We start from the raw sequence: 19,449 nt of genomic DNA on the forward strand, positions 1-19,449 counted from the left end.
TTGCTGTCGCCTGACATTTATTACAAAGGAAGCTGTGTTATACTAACACAGGGAGCAAGCCATTACCACCGCGCTAGAGGTGTATAGCAACGGTGCATTCCACCATTTGTGCTTAGGCAGAGAGTGAAGTGTCGACTGCGAACAGCTCAGGCCGCTGTGGACAAACATTCCAGGCTGCCATGGTAGGAAACTGCCGAAGCGGGTGGTGGGGATCTTTAGGTGCACACTCTAAACACGAACACGCCTATATGAGAGTAAAAAGTGGTGTAATCTGTCTTATAGCGCACTTAGTGGGCTAGAAGACACATTACTACCTTTTTACTCTTTTCTCTCAATAGTATGATGACCAGAGGCGCTGTGGGTGTCTCTTCATGAGCATAGCAGAAGCGCCGGCGATAAAGCCAGCAATCACGTGGTGCAATCCGTATTGGACGGTAACGCTGGGGCTGGCACTTACCCTGTGACCACAGAAGTTCTCACGTGACGACGGTGCGAACGTCATCGCACGTGTCCTCACCCAATGCCACTGCGAAAATAACTTGTTTTGCTGCTGTCGCACATCGCCACTGCATTAAAGTTACTGTGGGTGCTAGCTACGCATGCGTGCAAGACACATGCGAGATTACTTCTGGCGACAAAGATAGAGAGGCTGTCGAACAAGAACGCATCTGTCATGCGCGGCATTTTCGCATCCTATTTTTGTATTTGTGCTTGCAAAAACCTCTTTCAAAATCGTAATCGTATGAAAAACACAACACCTTGTAAAGAGCGTCTTTAGCGCATGTAACGCTCAGAACTATTATTCCAATAGGACGTCACGTATGTGTGCCTATATTGTATGGCGGCTTCCTTGTAAGAGTTTTTCACGAAATTATCCTGCGGTCCAGCTGTACCGTGGATAGCATGTAATAAAAGAGAAAGTATTTCAATAAATTACTACTGGCAATGTCGGACAAGATGATCGTGGCTACTTTGGTTTTTCTGCCGCTTCACCGGTGAAACAAATTTGGCAGAAGTTTTATGCGCTGAAGACGTGGTCGCTTACGCAGTGGAACACGACCCATCCATCAGGTGCGCATGGCTACTAGGTTCTTCCATTGTATTTCTATGCAACCTACAAGAGACACCAGAGATGAATACAAGGTCAAGCTAGCCTAATAGGCTAGTGCCACGTGATAGCAAGTATACATGAAGGACGGCATCTTTATTGAAAAAAAAAACATTTATAAGCGAGAACACTGATTAAAGTGCAGCATACGCGGCGCCGCATTACGCGGATGCGTACAGCTACGGCAGTTGACGTATTAATGGCTTCCTCGAGGAGTGCTATTTCGCCTTCCATGAGCACTGCCATCGAAATGCGAAGAAAGCGGCGATGTGATTGTCAAGAACACGGTCTTATAATTAAAACAGCGCAAAACAGACGGCGGACAGAAAGTCAAGGCGCAAAAACTTCACTCAAAGGTGCACTAAAGATGAATCTGAGCGCCTCTTTTTAGCGCAACAACTAAATCTGCATGCTCCGAGCATTCTTAGAAACTATGCATTATTCTCCTATGCGGCCGATTTCCCTACTAAACTGAATTAAACGTCCCGGTTCCCGCCTTTTTTTTTGAACTCATATTCGTAAAGAGGAAGAGTCAGCCAACGCATGCAGTACGCCTCAGCCAGTCGCGTGGCGGTTTCGCTTTCGCTTTTATTTTGTTTTTATAGGTTTACATGACTAAATAGTTTCAGTCGCAGATTGCATAGCCGCAGATTAAGCCCGCGGGAATAAAAATACTCGTGGGCTTTTTGCTTTCGCCGATCACTACGCATCTCTCCACCGATGGCAGAGCGGCAACCCGTTGCGCGGCTGGCTGAAAGGCACCCCACTCATCGGCTGACTCCTTCTTTTTTTAAGGTAAGTTCAAAAAACAAAACAAATGCGGAAGCCGGGAAGTTTAATTCGACTTAAATTAGATATCGGTCGTACAGGACAATAATTCGCAGGTTATGAGAACGCTCGAAGCATGCGGATCGAGTTCCCGCAGTAAAAAGACGTGCTTAGAATAATCTTTAGTGCATTTTTACGTTCCCACGAAGAGTATGGCACGATAGCACTAACGGATTCCAGGCCTCCACAATGTCTCAGTGGTTATGGCACTAGGCTGCTGACCCGAAAGATGCGGGTTCGATGCCGGCCGTGGTGCTCGAATTTCGTTGGAGGCGAAATTGTAGAGGCCCGTGTACTGTGCGATGTCAGTGCACATTAAAGAACCCCGGGTGGTAGAAATTTCCGGAGCCCTTCACTGCGGCGTCCCTCATAGCCTGAGTTGCTTTGGGATGTTAAGCCCTCATAAACTTTTCAATTCAATTTAGTTCAAAATGCGAGGGCAAGCAACAAAAAGCTGCTGATTAGCAGCTTGACGAAGGTTACTGCCCCTATATTTTGCAGGTTGAAGGGCCTTAACATACAGGTTTTCTTTGAAACTATTATAGATGTCTGAATTAAAAGCAGAGGAGATCACTTATACATATCTTGTAGACATTCTCATTGGACCCAATCAAACTTACTAGTCATAGTCGTACATGGGGAAATATTACAACCAATAAGACACAACTAGAAGACTATTGCCATTAATGACACCCTTCAATGGCCATGGGACTTCTCAGTATGTTACTTCGCTTACACGCGCACTTTTCTCCCTACATGCTTATATATGCAGGACTGGTCATTCTCTACTTTACATTCATTCATAGATTGCAGGTAGTTCTCATACCACTCCAGGTGCTTGCAGTGTTGCAGCAGTTGTGTTTGGCGCCGCTACCGTGGCAGGTGGCTGTTTCGAACACATCCACTAGTGCCGCTTGTGAGGACCACGTTCCTCTCTTCGAGCAACCTCTCGAGATCTATCGTTAATGTAACTGCCACCTGGAAGGTTGGCAAGTTCTCTTGCAGTCTGCAGGTCCGGTGGCCACCTGCTACAGTGAGCAGGTTGTGATCTTGGTGGCAGCTGGTCCACCTGCTTTTCTCGACACGCCGGCGCCGACGACACCGGGTTTGCCGCTGAAGGGGACATATAGAGCTATCGCGTTAAAGAACGAGCGCTGATTCTGTTGCCTCGTATTCTGCGCTCTCTGGTTGCGCATGGTCGTTGTACGCAGCAAATTTAGAACCGCAAGCTCTTAATGCCGTTCATGCTATGTGGAGCTTACTAGATTGCCGGTGAAGTGGTTTAGTTCTGGCTGCTTTCGTCGGATGGGCTAATTTGTGTACGTTGCTGGCGTTCTGAAATTACTGCCCATTTTTAACTCGATAGCGTCAAGAATCTCGTTTTGCAGAAAATCTAGCGTCGTCGTCGTCGGCATCGTCGTTGTCGGAGGCGTTGTGAGCGAGAAAGCCTCGGAGAAGCAGCCAAGGTAGGCCACTTAGGTCACGTGACCTTGTGGGGTCATCTCAACCTGTCCACGGATAATGAGAAGACTGCTTGCCGTTTCAGGTGGCAGTTAAAATGATGATTAGTCGTCAGAGGTTGATCCGTAAGAGCAACCTTGGTCCCACATGCCGCATCGTTTTCAGAACCTTCCCTCGCAGGGCATTGGCGCATCATTTAACCGCTGAACCACTGTGCTAGGCGTGAGATGAGCATGCCCGTGGATGTATGAATGTAAAGTAAAACATGACAAATTCTGCGTATATGGGCATTAACCTATTAACGCTGTCATAACCTCAGGCGGAGTTTAAGTATCCCCTGCATTCATTCTTTCAGTACGTGTTCATGCAGGGAAGCGCATGTTGTGGTCTTCTATGTTTCCTGCGCAGAGGAAGGGCGGATATGCTCGAGATATGCTGGAAAATGGTGCATGAAGTAGCCCTTCACGCGCGGTCACTTTTGATGCAGCTCAACAAAAAAATAATGTTTCCCATCGCCGGTCATCATGAACGCAATGCGTGAGGCGCTGGCACACAAGGTCGAATTCTGGCCCCTCGCATTCGAATGCTCGTCATCTAGGGTTAAGTTGTAACATGCAGATATGGTTTTCATCGACATTGTCGTAAATATTAAACACGCTTCCGTACGAAGAACGTTCAACGAGCTGATTCCTACTCGAGGTTACAAGTGAATTCCCTGCCAGCAGCTACAGCCTGCATGCAGACGTCCGGCTACAGTTGGGCAGAATGTGCCCTGACATTTATACGCTTACAACAACACAACGGAAGAGATTACCAAGCATAGATATGGCTAGGACCACAGTACAGCCAAACGCAAGTCATCTGGTATCATATTTACAGTGTAGTTAGGAAACACGTGATAGTCGACAGCACAGCGTGCCGTTTGATGAGCAATGCGAGTGCAGTTTTTTCTCTGATGTGTTAAATAAAATACGTAAGAGGGCCACTCCTGCTCGAATGCTTTTGACGACACCTTGAAGCTTACGTGTAGGCTTCACGACAGCACCAACGCAACGACGGCCAGGCGCTCGCGTCGCCTTCGCCGATATATACATACCTGAGCGCGATGACCAGTTTGTTCGGCAGCCTGCAACTTTTCTCTATAAGGTCGCCCATGAAGCCTATATCTACCGCACACCCATGCACACTCGCAGACGCACGCGGTGCTGAGAGTACCTGCCTTATTTGCACCTTGTCACCGTGACGGCCGTCTCGCCCGCTGGCCAAACTCCGGCTTCTGGTCTAATCTCCGTCCTTTGGAAGTGGCGCCTCTGATTGGTCGGAAAGCTCCAATGCAAATTTGTCATAGAAATGACTTCACTGTGCTCACTTTTTAGGGTGGTTTGGATTTCGAACGGGTTAGGGATTTCCACTCGCAATTTTCTCAGCAACGCAGCCACCGGTTTGCGTAGAAAAAACATCGCTATAGTGTTCTCAAAGAATTATCTATCCGTCCTGCTTAGTATTATACCGCATATACTTGTTTAAAAGCCGAAACTTTATTTAAAATTTCGGGTGTTCATTTGGAAGTGCGGCCCATGCACGAATTAAAAAAAAACGTATAATCGAATATTTTTCCCTGTTATCTAGTCCAAAACAAGAGGAAGTGTGTTTAGACGAGATTATATGGTAGTTAGTGTTCTTTTAAGTTTTACTTACCAAAACAGGGTTGTCAGCAGTGAGTGATAGGTCTGTTTGAGCGAGCAAGTGACCAGTCAAGGCAAAATAAATCTTTGTTGTTTATTCGAGCCCCCCAAAAAACTGTTGCCGCATATGTTTCGTTTTCTCCTGTGGCCTATGTACATTTCGCTTAAAGCCCCTATTTCTACTCCTTATTTATGAATTGTTTACTTTAATCTTTTACGTCTGTAGTTTAACTCAGCTGGTTGTGGTTATAATAGTGAATTATCATTTTCTAGCAGGAGTAACTGTGCCATTGGGGCTCGTACAATTCTTAAAGCATGTAGTATTCAGCATTTAGGCCGAACTAAATGTACGGCGCCTGTCTACGAATATTGATCTTGGCAAGACAAAGGCATAAGAGTGCGAAGTGATGACTGGAAAGGCATGACTCTGAATGAGGGGCCTCATTCATGATTTAGTGAGAGTGTGTTTCTTTTTTCAGTGCAAGTTTCCAACCTGATTAGGAAGGCTGATATGCAGCTGAAAACACAGGGCTGGTGCAATGTCGGTGCAGCTTTGAGTCCATAAATTAGTACTGCAGGCACGCTTAACCACATTATTGCCCATCTGCATTTTTTTTTTTGGGGGGGGGGGGGGCTCTTGAATTTGTTTATTTACCTGTGACATATAGATAAAGTCGCGTTTCAAGAGGAGCGGTCAAATAATTGAAACGTAGCCTCTTGCAACGCGAAAAAGAGGGCTCAAAGCATTGCCAGATATATTTTATTTGCGTATATAGCCTAATGAAATAAGGCACATTAAACACCATACGACAAGAACATGAATTTAGGGCTCAAAGCATTGCCAGATATTTTTTATTTGCGTATATAGCCTAATAAAATGAGGCCCATTAAACACTATACGACAAGAACATCAATTTATACCCACAAATGCAAAAATTGTGATAGCAAAGCCGGTCTAAATCATAAGATCTGGAACTGCCCGCAGTCTTTACCCGCGAGTTACTTCATTACCGACTCTGATCATTGGGAGCTCTAATACTCAGCCCCGAGCCGGGGACACGGATCAAGCTCCTCCAGTTGGCTGAAGACGCCGCCGCTGCCCAAGGGATAGCGGTCGTCGTTTAAGCGGGGGGCAGCTTCGGGTAGCGCCTTTCTATCCGCTGGTGATAAAGTTTCACCTCCACAGATTTGACATTACTTATGTTTCACCCTTACAGCGTTGGCCACACTGGCAGTCTAACACCCCTACCTGTGTATATGTGTATAACCACCCCATGTTCTTCTATCACGAACTTTGGCCACTTATGTGAGACAAAACTCAGCAATCGATGAGTGTTCACTGCTTTTCATTTCTCAACGTTTATTGATTGCAGCCTCCTCTCTTTACAAATGGGCCAGCTAGCCAGTTGAGGGTGGATCTGATAGGCGGCTTTCTATCACCTGTTCTTTTGTCGTAGATACGAACGTGCTGGTTGAGCGGGTACCTGATGCTGAAAAGAAAAGCAGCAATGAAACATCCATGTCTGCCGTTCGACCACAGTGATTTGTCTGCAGAAGTTGTCACAGTTTTGATGTAGAAGAAAAGGGCTTGGTCGTTACTCACAGAGCACCAAAAGACGTTACATTCGGATAAAATAATAAAATACCATTGTTTTTGCTTTTCGGGCTCTCTGCTGCGTTGGAAACATGGCTTAATAGCAACACTCTGATACTAAGTTGCACTTAATTAATTTTTTGGTTCCACACAATTTCCAGTTCAAACTTCTGTTCCATATATTTTATCTGGAACGAGGCTTATTTAACTTCCGAAACACAAACAATTGCAGCCTCCTTCTCGCCTTGTTAAATGCAACTTTAAGGAACACGTTGATATCACACAGTCAGCTCGTTGTTTTTTTGCAATACATCTATATGGAACCCGGTTCCAGTTACATCCAGGTTACTGCTCTTGAGAGGAGGAGACAAGGGCCTTGAGAGTAGACATTCTTTCTTCTGTCATTGGGCATGTGGCCAGTGGACACGTGACAACCGGGAGCAATGTTCAGTTGAATTACATTTCTCTTCTCAGTTGGGCCAGTGCAAGAAACCGCGCTTGCATGGTGTGTAATTGTTGCTTTCTTCACTTCTATAGTGGTGGGCCGCAAAGCGAGCGCTGCGTTCGACGAAAGAGTTCTCTGTCCGCATTCATAAGTGGTGTGGTGGTATTTTCCGTCGATAAACTTCTGAGAAACTAAGGACGAAACTACGGCGACATTAGCCCTGATCGCTGTGTCTACAGAACGCAGGGGCAGGCTGGATTGAAAAGAGCGGATTAGTGGCTCCTTATAATAGGCATGTCACTACAGTGAGTCTCCGCGTAGTTTGCGCATTCTTGCCTGTTCTCTCAACCACCAGCGCATCATATTCTTAATCTTTGATCAACTAGTAGTGCACTCTGGGGGGCTAGTTTGTGCATGTTTTCTAAAAAATAAGATGCGCAAAACAGACAACACAGGAGTTTTTCACATCTTCTTTTTCAAAATTCCATCAACTGCGTGAGCGTATGGACTGTCATTGCGTGGAAATGGAAACTAGGCTGTTTACGGTACGCTCTCATTGGTCTCGCGGTGCATTCTTCGCTTTCTTCAACGAATTGGTTGTTTAGTTTATGGGGTTTAACGTCCCAAAGCGGCTCAGGCTATGAGAGACGCCGTAGTGGAGGGCTCCGGAAATTTCGACCACCTGGGGTTCTTTAACTTGCACTGACATCGCACAGTACACGGGCCTCGAATTTCTCCTCCAAAGAAATTCAACCGCCGTGGCCGGGATCGAACCCACGTCTTTCGGGACAGCAGCCGAGCACCATAGCCACTGAGCCACCGCGGCGGCTTCTTCAACGCATTGATAGCTCGGATAAGTACCCATGCTTAAAGAAATTTTACGTGAAAGATATTTTTTTCTTTTCACGTTACGCGGAGGGGTGTACTTAATTAACTGCTATGAAAACCGACAAAGCTATTTTCCTGTACTGTAATGAAGCGTGAGGGCAGCTGGAGGGCACTTCACCTCAAAATTACCTCAATTCGCTAGCAATGACGTCCTTTGGGATGTAAATGCCCTTTTATGCTGTTTTCCGGTTGATACGATCCGTCGAGTAAAATAACTCGGGTTTAAGCTGAACACGGAAAGGATTAACACTGCTCATGTCGACGGGTTTCTTAAATGAGCGACGTGCATCTGGTGAAAAATTTTTTTTTGATTACCTGCTTCGATAAAAATGTCTTCAATGCATGGGCAGCTCTTCATCACGTTACAGAGGGGGAAGTTCCACAGCGCCGTTTTATAAAGAATGGTAGTTGCTAACCGACAACAAGAAAGCTGTTTGAGTGGCTTTTTTTCAAGTTGTAGGGGTTCTTTACTTGCAACTTGTCATGGTTAGTTTGCTTTTGTAAGCTTGTGTTTCTTAAACCTTCAAAGTAAAGCAGTTATCATGGGCAATGTTTGAAATTATTCACAAGTATACTTATTCCTGATCCCTGTCATTGTCGAGGCAGTTTTGCCACTTTTAGCTGTTTACAAAATGTATTTTGTTTCTCAGTTAAAATAATGCTTGGCCTTCACTACGGTGTCCCTCATAGCCTGAGTTGCTTCGGGACGTTAAAACCCAATAAACAATAAACAATAAAACAATGCTTGGCTAACCCTTGCTCCTTTTGATGGAGCCCTCGAATTATGCATGAGCTATTACAACCAATATTCACCGTGCATACCGCGACCACGATTCATGATTCTTTTTCCATCCTTTCTCTTTTGAAAGAAGGGCATGACGGCCAGAGAAAAACTTTTGGTCTTGCTGTTATACTGTACATCTAAAATGCTCACTGTGCGCTGGAAATTTTTGTCTGCAGTGTAAACGGTGAAATAAAAAAATGTAACTGATATGTTCTTTATGAATTTCATTTTGCCGGCCGTTCTAGTTTAACTAATACTGTGCTTATAAATCTTACATTGTGGGGTCTAAATAAACAGCTGAAGAACTCGTGTAGCTACATGTGAGAGGTAACTATTTTGCTTTTAACACGATGTCGTTAAGGAGCTCGTGTCGCAGAAAGTCACGCGCCCTTGACTATGAGGGAAAATTTTTAAAAATCCCACAAAAGCAACATAGGAGGCAGATGGACCACCTAGGTTACGTGATCTTGTGGCGCCATCATAACATGGCCACTGGATTGTGAGAAAGCTGCGCAATGTGGCAGGTGTCGCAGGGCTCAAATGAATGACTAATCGCGAGAGGTTGCTCGGGAGGAGCAACCTTGGTCGCACAAGCAACGGTGGTGGCAGCACTGGCCATCGCAGGGCGTTGGCGTATCGCTTAACTGCTGCACCATGGTGCCAGGAGAGCTATGAGGACACCCAGGGATTTATAAATGTTAATTAGTGAACAACCAATTCCGCATATATGGGCGTTAACCCATTAAAGTTATCGCATAATACCCTTAAGACGAAGCTTAAGGGGCCCCTGCAATATTTTTTTGTGAGAAATATGTCACGCTCACAAGTGAACAAAAATGTCCTCCGCTGATATCTTTCAATTAGAAAAGCTCCATCACATGCATCAGGTATCTGTCTAGACAATGCGCGAAATTTTACTCCATTGTATAGTTATAAACCGTGGCTCATAGCTGGAAATTCACAGCTGGCATACGGCAACGCGAGTTGTATATATATATATATTTTTTTTTTGCTGAATAAGCCTGGGCAGGCTTCTCAGACGCAGAATTTTTTACTTGATTCAATGTTTGTTTGCCAAGTGAGCCTATTTAGCAGGCTTGGTGGACTCTGCGAGTGGTTTCATGTAATACTTTATTACTGCGGTATTGTGGACGCTGATGCCTCGGAATTTTTCACTTTGTCCACACACACACGACAGGCTACAATTACAGGCCATTTTGTTCCATTTTTTTTTTTGTCGTGGACGAATGTGCCTAAATATGTATTAGAGGGGCAAGAAAATGGCCTGAAAATTTAAAGATGGTTTTGACTCTTTCATACTCCATTAGACTCCTAATAGAAATAATGTTGATGTCCATGGGTGGAGGAAATTCAGTCGAATGCTTTTCTTTCTTTTTGAACACAGTTCAAAAATTCCTATTTTTGCACTTGGTGGCACTAGAAACCTGTCTTTGTAATATCCGAACCTACGAAAGCTTTATGCTAGAGTCTTGGACTTAGTGCGACGAGCTGCCTTTAGGCTTTAGACAATGTCAGCAGATCCCTTGGTATGCGCCCAAGTGTTTTCAATTATTTGCCCCATTACGGCATCTTTAAAAGCAGCAAAAAATTGCCACAGTTTAATTTTTTACCTATAAAACAGACAATAGTCATTCCCGAAGAGGAGGTACAGTCTATATCAGAACGGCGCCGCCTTTAACTCGGACGTTTCCAGGAGCCCTTTTCCCGCCCTTTTGAGATGTGTAGCCATGTAAATACTACCAGTATCCGAGTTCGAAGGTATAGTCACGTGTGATAGCCCAGGGGTAAAAAAGTGTTGTCCGCTTTAAGAACGCTTCGCAAACCTTCGAAAGCAGGTTTTAATGCCGAGGTTACGATTTTGTTCTCAAATTTGTACTTCTGATACATGCACTGAAGAACTGTGCCCGTCGTTTTCATGGTTTTATTCTGATTCACTTAGCTCATATTGCGGCTCTCTGCTGTGTGGCTCTTAGCCGTGGGTTAAGGGCAGCGCAAGTATGTTGTCTGGCCTGGCAGTGTTATTCACATGTATAAAGACTTCGCTGTATAGAATGCTGACCATATAAATTACCATGTGGGCAATGCTATTCTAAACAAGAAAATCCAATGGAATGGAGCACTGTGTTTGCCAACACTAACTTGACTGAGGTATTATTAACCAGGGGAAAGCGTCCCTTGATGGACAGAGATTTAACATACTAGTTGAGGTCGACCGACACTACTGAATCGTTAGTGCCGAGAATATAGCAGACACTATGTAAGAAGGGTAAGCAGCAAGACAGTTTGGGCGCGACGGCAGAGCAGCAATACAAGGCTTTCTATGTGAACGGCGGCTTGCACGCTGAATCCCTTCGAGCAGGCTCTACCTGGAACACTGTTCCACATAATAATCTGCAAAATATAACTGGAACGGTGTTCGAGGTGCTCGTATGTGGAACATTGTTCCGTATAAGGAATGATTTAAATGGAACTCTGCACCACATATTTTACTGATTTCCCCATCTCAGTCGCCGTTTCAGCTGTTTGGGTGGAAAATTATTTGAAGAGGTTCTCCTTAAATATAAAGAGTCAACAGTGACCCAACAAAGTCCCCTATCTCCGTCCTTCAGCCTCAGCTGCCTGCGATACAGTGAAACTTCCCTAGAGCCCTCCGCAATTCATACAAGAGGCAGACGTAAATATGCGTGACATTAGAAGCGCCAAAACTATCTCGAATGATTATTATTTTAAATTTCTTACCTGGTGCTGCAGTCAAACCCCCTCTGCTGTCACATCACTTCCTACCAAAGGCGCACTGACAAAGCACTCCTCAAAAAGACCTACCTGTCGGTGTCCTCCGTGATGCGTTGCTCGCTGTCTTTGCCAAATATAATGTACTCCATGTCCACATCCAGGTCTGTAGCTTTGCAAAGCTCCCGACCTTGAAATACTCTCACGTTACCAGTCAGAGCCGTTGTGTTCTCTTCGCCTGGAAGTAAGATTGTGCAGGACATTTATGGTGCGCAGCCGGCGGAAAGGGAGGACGTTACGCATTGTCCTCAGAGGACCAAGTAAAACACAACGTACTTGAAGAAGTACGAGACAAACCTAAACATAAAGACTTATTATAATTAATAAGGAGAGGGCAGGGCCAAACAAGTGTTGTCATAACGACTTACTCGAATGTAAAGGCAGTAGAATTAGATTTCTGGCAAAATCCATCGCCTTCTTCTTACCCTGAGTTGGATACCGACACATTCGCCGAGGTCTGGTGTTGAAAATCGCTATGTGCACTGCACTATCGCGCCCAGCATGAGCTGATGCACAGGAGCAGTAGCAGGGGGTCCGTCCTTGAAGCAGCACGTGCCAGCCCCGAGCTACTTTATTTGTGCACTTAGCCGTTGATGCAAAGAACGTGCATTCCATTTGACTATAAAGCGGAAGCTTCATCTCCAGACACGTTGCAATTCATATTGAGCGTGGTAGTACTTTCAAACAGTTGCACACCTCACACCGGTAAGTGCAAACAGGTTGCATTTTATGTGTAGAGCAGCATGCGATGCGGTACATCGTGATGCGGACTCATTCATTCAGATTCCGCGTATTAGAACACTCACCTTCTTTTATGACGAGGCTGATGTTAAACACTATGTGCCTGTAGCCCGTGACTACATATTTGGCAAGAACTTTTCCCTTCCACACTGCGTAATAAAGCAGAAAAAATGTTAAAAACTCTGAGGTGCACGATCAAGAAACGTCGGTGTTAATAGTAGACATGAAGTGAGACTTATTCTTAAAATTCCAGATCGGATTCAACTTCCCATATCACGAGTTTAAGTCAAGTCTTGAGTGAATTAGCATAACGGAAAGCACATTGCAATTCTATTTCTCCCGGGGGCCTGGTGCTCTGCGCCAGCTCAGTGATATAAGTCCTTGCAAACGCTGTTGATTCAATCAAACGCGGCGCGGCGTACGATATCAAAGGGACGAAAACGTACCCCTTATACTAACGGTCTATAGACAGTCTATAGACTTTTTACCGGCTCTATTTAATTATTACCTTCCTAACGATATTTCTTTTTTTTTCTATTAATAGTATGATCACTTTATTGATAAATGTCAACTAAAAGTTTCTGCTCATAAATTATAGATTGTTTACAGACTTTCTGTCGGATTTGTATTGTCTGTAGCCTATTCCGTAAGAATTGTCTGTACACAAACTATACCTATACGCCCATGTAACAAGTGAAGGCGGGCTAGTTGGTGGTTGACAATGGAGTGCATATTGCAACCGCGCAAAACGACGAGGGACGAAGAGAGGAAAGCACAGGACAAGACACGGACTTGCCCTGTCCGCGTCTTGTCCTGTGCTTTCCTCTCTTCTGTCCGCGTCTTGGCCTGTGCTTTCCTCTCTTCGTCCCTCGTCGTATTGCGCGGTTGCAATATGCACCTATACGCCCCACCGTGGTGGCACAGTGATTAAGGCGCTCGGCTGCTGACCCGAAAGACGCGGGTTCGATCCCGGCCGGGGCGGCTGAATTTCGACGGAGGCGAAATTCTAGAGTCTTGCGTACTGTGCGACGTCATTGCAAGTTAAAGAACCCCAGGTGGTCGAAATTTCCGGAGCCCTTCCCTACGGCGTCCCTCATATAGCCTGAGTCGCTTTGGGACGTTAAACCCCAATAAAGCAATAAATCAAACAGTCTATATACTTTATAGACCGAAGTCTATGGAAATTCTACAGACTGTCTAAAGAATATTTGTAATGGGTAAGAAGGCAATACAAGAGCTTGTTCGCAGTAGTATATTAAAGGATAGCTTATGAGGCGCATTTTCATAGGACTAAGGCGGCATGAAAGCATTGTGACGGATGAAAGCGATGAGGAGAGAAGCGGAGAAGACAGCAAGATGAAGTAGGGTGAGAAAAAAAGAGGTGCCTTAGGAAGCGGGGTTACCTTGCACCTGGCTACAGCTCTTACACCGCTTCCACCCGCGAACAGTGCCTCGAAGTTCATAGTCGCTTACGCCCATTCCAAAAAGCTTCTTTTCGCCTCCGTTGTTGTGGGTACGGTATTCATTCGGCGTCTGTAAGCCGGTTGACTGGCGCTCAATTGGTTCATATACTATTTTCACTCCAGAACTGCAGACTGTCCGTGCTTGCAATTCGTCGTCGCCTCGTCGTAGTTGGGCATGCTCATGTTTATAGGAACCCTAGTTTAGCCTGTCAAGCGCACAGACTACGAATCCAGTTTTTCATACCTAGGGTACTCTATTTTATCATTGCCTGTTACGCAACTTTTGATGTAAGGATGTAAACACGGCCGCTATCGCCCTTTCGCTTCATTCCAGCAAACAGCAAAATGATCTAGTATTGTCACTTTAACGCAAAAATGGTGAGAAGGGGTGTTAGCCTTGACACGAGCTAAGAAATATGCCAGTTTATCACGCCAGCAAAACCGAGCGTTCCAGTTTCAGCCGTGTATCTCTTAGCATACATGAAGAGTGTTATTTTTTTCATCGCATTTGGAGTGGCAGTAATACGCCCGATTGGCTTTACTTCTTTTTGCCACTACGGATTCGCACTTACTCGTAACTGTATATCTGAACGTATTTACGGCGCAAGGTTGGAGCCTGTCATTTTCTCTAGCCTTTTCCTACTTATTCTCTAAGCGACCTGCCGATTTTTACCTCGTGAACTGTCAGTGAAATGCGTTCCCAGAAATGCCAACAATCCATTGATGGCTGTGCTTGCAAAAAAAATCTCTGAAGCAGTACATACCGAAGTTATGCTTGTTACATGCTATTTCTTCTACGATGGCCCTCTGGTTCTCTCTTTCTCTGTTGTTGTTCGGCTTCCTTCTTCCTCCGCTGTTGGCCTTCTGCTTCTCTTTGTATTTCGGTATAAGGTATTCGAAAGTTTCTGCAACCGGGCACTCAGCTGGATGTGGAAAAAGAATTTAAACATAATGTTATAAATTTTCATACCGATCAAAACCCTTATAAGCTAACAACTTTGAAGACTGACAACATTTAATAAAACGAACCTTTAGTGAAATATGTGAGCGTCTCGACAGAATTCCAGCCAGATCAGTTTGCACGAGCATTCGGATAACGCTCTATTATGTGCGTATAAATTGTTCGATCAGTCGTGCTTTCGGATATCCCGAAAAAAAACAGCAACATTGAAAGTTAGTTATATATTACATCGTTGCTCTTTTTAGACGCGGCTATCAGGAACCTGAATCATGAACACGTTGGTATACCCTTCACTTTGTGAGGTGTCGCAAGCCGCCGGCTTAAAACTGGGTGTCCATTTCGGGCACCCGAGACTTCGGGATAAAGTGCCGAAGTGCTGACCACTATAATTGTTCAAAACTGTAAGAGCTCGAAAAGTATGCCGCTTTAATAAGGATTAAGACGAAAGGCTAGAATGCGTAGATGAAGGATCACGACGCACGTCGGGCCTGTTTTGGTATCTGTGCGCTGTTGCCACTTGCAACCTCTTAGCGTCTACTTCGCGTAAGTAAGTGGGAACCTGTCTTTGTCAAAATGCTTACATTTTTACGCTAAAACCTAACGGAGAAATACTTTTACCAACCCGCATTGAATTCGCTAACAAATCCTCTCTGACACTAAGGCCCACTGATTCTGCGTATGCTTTTTTGTTGCCAGCTAGGTATGTGCCTTCTGGGGTTGCATAAGTTCCAAAATGTTATTTTGTTCTCTGCAATGCATGAATCATGTTTCATTTATTGCGTTAGTTATTTTTTTCTGGCCTAAACCTGCAGCTGATTCGGTGTTAAGAAACAGAACGAGCTATATTTCTAATCTTGATGATAGTGAATTTTTATGGCGCAAGGACTATGCTGCCAAAGAGCGCCATGGCACAAGGTTTTTTTCCTTCAGTCAAGGTGGGTTCAAATTCCGAATCTTACCCTAGTCTTATCATCACAGAGAAGTGGACTCTTCAGAGTCACACGCGGCATGGCAGAATAAGAGCTAAAGCCCGACCTGTAGATAAAGGGGATGAAATATAGACCTATAAAAAAATGGAACATACACCTAAAGTTCCGTACCTGTAGCACATTTGCATTGGTTGCCTTCGCAAAAGAGGCCCACCAAAGGGCGAGTGGGTCTGTAGAACTGACTGCAAGAGTCCTCTGAAAATTATTGAAAGGTCCACGTAAGTGTTTTTTATGTCGGATTTCCATCACCGGTTTTAAGCACAACGAAACGAACATCAATACACATGGAAGATAATGAAATAGCGCTTACCTGGTTTGTAGTAGTCATAAACTCTCACTGTTGCAGTTTGGAGGTTTGTTACTGCGAAGTCTTCTTTGATTCGGAAGGCCACACAGGTCTCAATGGCTGACTTTATCTGCAAATTCAACGAGTTGCATCATTTACATTCTGCCATTTGAACAGGAATTTAAAGGCGCCATGACACCATTTTTCAGACTCAAGCTGTTTATTGCCTGTTGTCCGCTATACGTCTCATCTCGCAACAACTGGACAAAAAAATGATCTCATTTGGTGCAGCGAGTAATTTGTAGTTGAATTTTTAAAAGTCCTCGTGGATCGTGAGGTATTCGGGCAACACTGGCGCGTTCGAGGTTCGTGAGCGCATAAATTGGCAGTCACGTTCTTGCTCGTGACTTAATAACTGAACTGCGCTCAGTGGCCATAGGGGAGTGAGTTGCTCGTCGTTCAAGCTTGGGCTGCGGTGGCATGAACGGAGGAAGTTGAAGCGGCGACAAAGGGAACAAAGGTCTGTGTCCTTTCCATTTCTGTCTAGCTTCTGCCCGGTCTCGGTGACTTCACCGCAATGTGCCACGTCCGCACTCAGGTAGGCGCGTGCTCTGCTCAGAACCGACCGTGCACGCGGCAGATTTGCAGCACACAACGGCGCTGTTGGTTTATGACGTCAATCAGGCTGCTTCAATATGGCCGTGCTGCCAAGGAGAAAGGGTTATGCCAGAGGGAGGGGAGTTATGCCAAAACTTTGTTAAACGAGAAGAGAACAAGAGTCAAAATATTCTGCACTTTCCGCCTTACGCTTTAAACAGAAAGTAGTAAAAAGTAAGTAAAGTTGTCCTCTAGTGCACTCCCTTTAAAAAAATAGGGGGCGCTATAGGACAGCTTACTCCCTTTTGACTCCCATATAGGTGTATTCGTTTTTAGAGCGTATGGTTCAAAGACTACAGGTGACTCTGCGCTATGAAACTCGATGAACGTATTTATCTACGGTTCGCATTTTTCACCTATAATATTCCACATTATGATGCTCATCGGCTACCATCGCATGAGTTCAGTTGTAGCTAACTGCTCATTTTTCGTTCAAACGAACGGTTATGAGTTCTTGTAAGCAGCACGCAAAACTGCCCCAGTCTCTGCATCGTACAGCTGTCTAGACGCCGCTCTTTATTCTAGTGCTGACATTGTATATTGCTGAAGAGAGGTAGGATTCAAGGACGGCAACCAGGAAAGAAGGCAATTCAATTGTTCTTACTCCGCTTTTTCCTCAACGCCGAAAGCCAAGCTTTTGCAGTAATTTTCCTGTCCTAGTAGCAGGGATTTTCTGTAGAAGGCACTGAAGAGTGAGTAATGTTCAGGAAAACTACAGTTATAAATGCCATTATTTCCTCCAGGCTACCACTAAGTCTCTTCTGCGCCATTCTCTGCTAAACAGACCACACGCACCTGTTGGCGCACAGTTTGCGCTTAGTTCAAGTTATCTAGTCAAAGTTGCGACACAGGGAATAAATTTCCTCCAGGCAACCTGTGATACTCACAGTCATTGAAGCATCTTTTCGAAATTTCAGTTTAAAGAAACAGCTTCTCTATGTCACGATTAGCCACAGAAGAGAACAGAGTGGCCGGTACAGAACCCACACTTCCCCGTCACTGAAGACATACCGTGTCGAGGTAGAAGATGACACTCTTCTCTTTTATCTCGTACTTCTTGACTTCTGGGGTGTCGCTGATAACCTGAAGTTAAAAAAAAAACGAACACGCACAGTGAAAAAAGGTAGGTTGGTATCATAGAATTTGAAGTTTGAAATACAGGGTGTTTCACCTAAGACTTTCTGCAATTTTTAAAAATAAGCTATTTGAATTAGATGCCCGCTTTTTCTGGCATTGCATTGTCAGTGGTGTAGTACATCATAATGCAGCTAAGACGTGCAAACTAGCAGGCTTGTTAAGCAATATTTAATACTTAACTTTTAAACTATTACCGTTGGCCTCCTTAATTATTGAAAGGCATGTAGCCCACCGCAAGTAATGTCCATATCCGTTTATAGAATTTCGAGAACGCGATTATCCTCGGCGCTGTGACCCAACAAATTTTGGCTATTTCGACGAGTTAGGTACACTGGAGAGGTTGCTTTGCCTGCAAGCTTCTCAAACCGCATGTATTTTGGCGCGATGTAGGCGAAATTTGTTGGGCCACAGCGCCGAAGATAATCGCGTTCTCGAAATTCTAAAAACGGATATGGACATTACTTACGGTGGGCTACATGCCTCTCAATAATTAAGGAGCCCAATGGTAATAGTTTAAAAGTTAACTATTAAATATTGGTTAACAAGCCTGCTAGTTAGCACGTCTTAGCTGCATTATGATGTACTACACCACTGACAATGCTATGCCAGAAAAAGCGCGCATCTAATTCAAATAGCTTATTTTTAAAAATTGCAGAAAGTCGTAGGTGAAACACCCTGTATATTGGCATCGCAGTGTTCTTGCACATCCGGTGCAATCGGGAAACAAGAAAATACCTGATTCTCTGAGACATCTCGGCGACTCAAAAATCAGTGTGTATGACGTTTGGAAATACATAGCGAACTGTCCTGCGCAAGGAAGAAGAAAAAATAAATAAAGTTCTTTGTTCAGAGTTGTCAGCGCTATTCTTCAATAACATGAAATAAATTTGACAAACATTGCGAAAGAAACTTGTAAATTAAAGAAGCTTAACCTTTGCTCACACGATAGATTGTCTACAACCCCCATATGAAGTCTGCAGTTCAAAGCCAGTGTAGAACGCAGTGGCAAATATATGGACCAAAGCCAACTGCCAGACGGTATATAGGCCCTCACAGAAAGGAAATGTAGGAGGAGTACTCGAGAGGTGCAAACAGAGTGTGGAAAAGCGGTTGCATAAACTGTCTGTTTGGAGCTCGCACAAAGTGGAGGGGGTAAAGAGGCGAAGAAGAAACGGCTGATGAGACAGGATGTTCACTGAGCTGATGTACTTTCTAATCGTTGCCGACCTCTCCACCTTTTCCTCATTAAAATTTCTTTCTCTCTCTCGCTCTCTAATGGTTGCCCGCTTAAACTAAATACGCCGTAACGGGGCTTTTCTGTATTTTCTGTTACGTGAGACGAGACCAGGTTTCTCTCCAATTATCACTACCATACGCAGCTGCTTGTACGTTGTTCGAGATTATCTAGATGCTTTTCGAGTCATGTCTCAAAACTTCTTTCCAAGCTTTAATTCCAATGCAGCGGCGAGCGGAGGTCTTTTTTTTTCTTGGACAGCCGACGATCACGCCTGTTGCTATCGCAGCCCCCGAGTTGTTCAGTTTTTTAAGGCCATAAATTAGACTAAAAAAAGATTTTGCTTCGATGTCACGTTAGTCTGTTTGCCGCCGCCG

General features: G+C 44.6%; 1 protein-coding gene across 2 annotated transcripts in view; it reads right to left on the bottom strand.

Moving 5' to 3' along the window:
• Positions 1-6,415: 6,415 nt before the first annotated feature.
• The window catches only part of LOC149336303 (venom factor-like), a 102,314-nt gene continuing 89,280 nt past the window's right edge, over positions 6,416-19,449 (bottom strand). The window contains exons 35-41 of one of the 2 annotated variants that reach the window (XM_089552810.1): positions 17,713-17,784; positions 16,069-16,174; positions 15,870-15,953; positions 14,573-14,731; positions 12,411-12,494; positions 11,638-11,782; positions 6,416-6,572 (exon numbers count right to left, since the gene is read on the bottom strand). In XM_089552810.1, the coding sequence (XP_089408936.1) occupies positions 6,443-6,572; positions 11,638-11,782; positions 12,411-12,494; positions 14,573-14,731; positions 15,870-15,953; positions 16,069-16,174; positions 17,713-17,784 (780 nt within the window). In that variant the 3' untranslated portion in view covers positions 6,416-6,442. Of the gene's footprint in view, positions 6,573-11,637; positions 11,783-12,410; positions 12,495-14,572; positions 14,732-15,869; positions 15,954-16,068; positions 16,175-17,712; positions 17,785-19,449 lie in introns of those variants that run through there. The other variant, XM_089552811.1, reaches the window with a different exon arrangement.

The sequence above is a fragment of the Amblyomma mixtum genome, chromosome 7 (genome assembly GCF_055824585.1).
Source record: "Amblyomma mixtum isolate Tamu chromosome 7, ASM5582458v1, whole genome shotgun sequence".
Lineage (NCBI taxonomy): Eukaryota > Metazoa > Arthropoda > Arachnida > Ixodida > Ixodidae > Amblyomma > Amblyomma mixtum.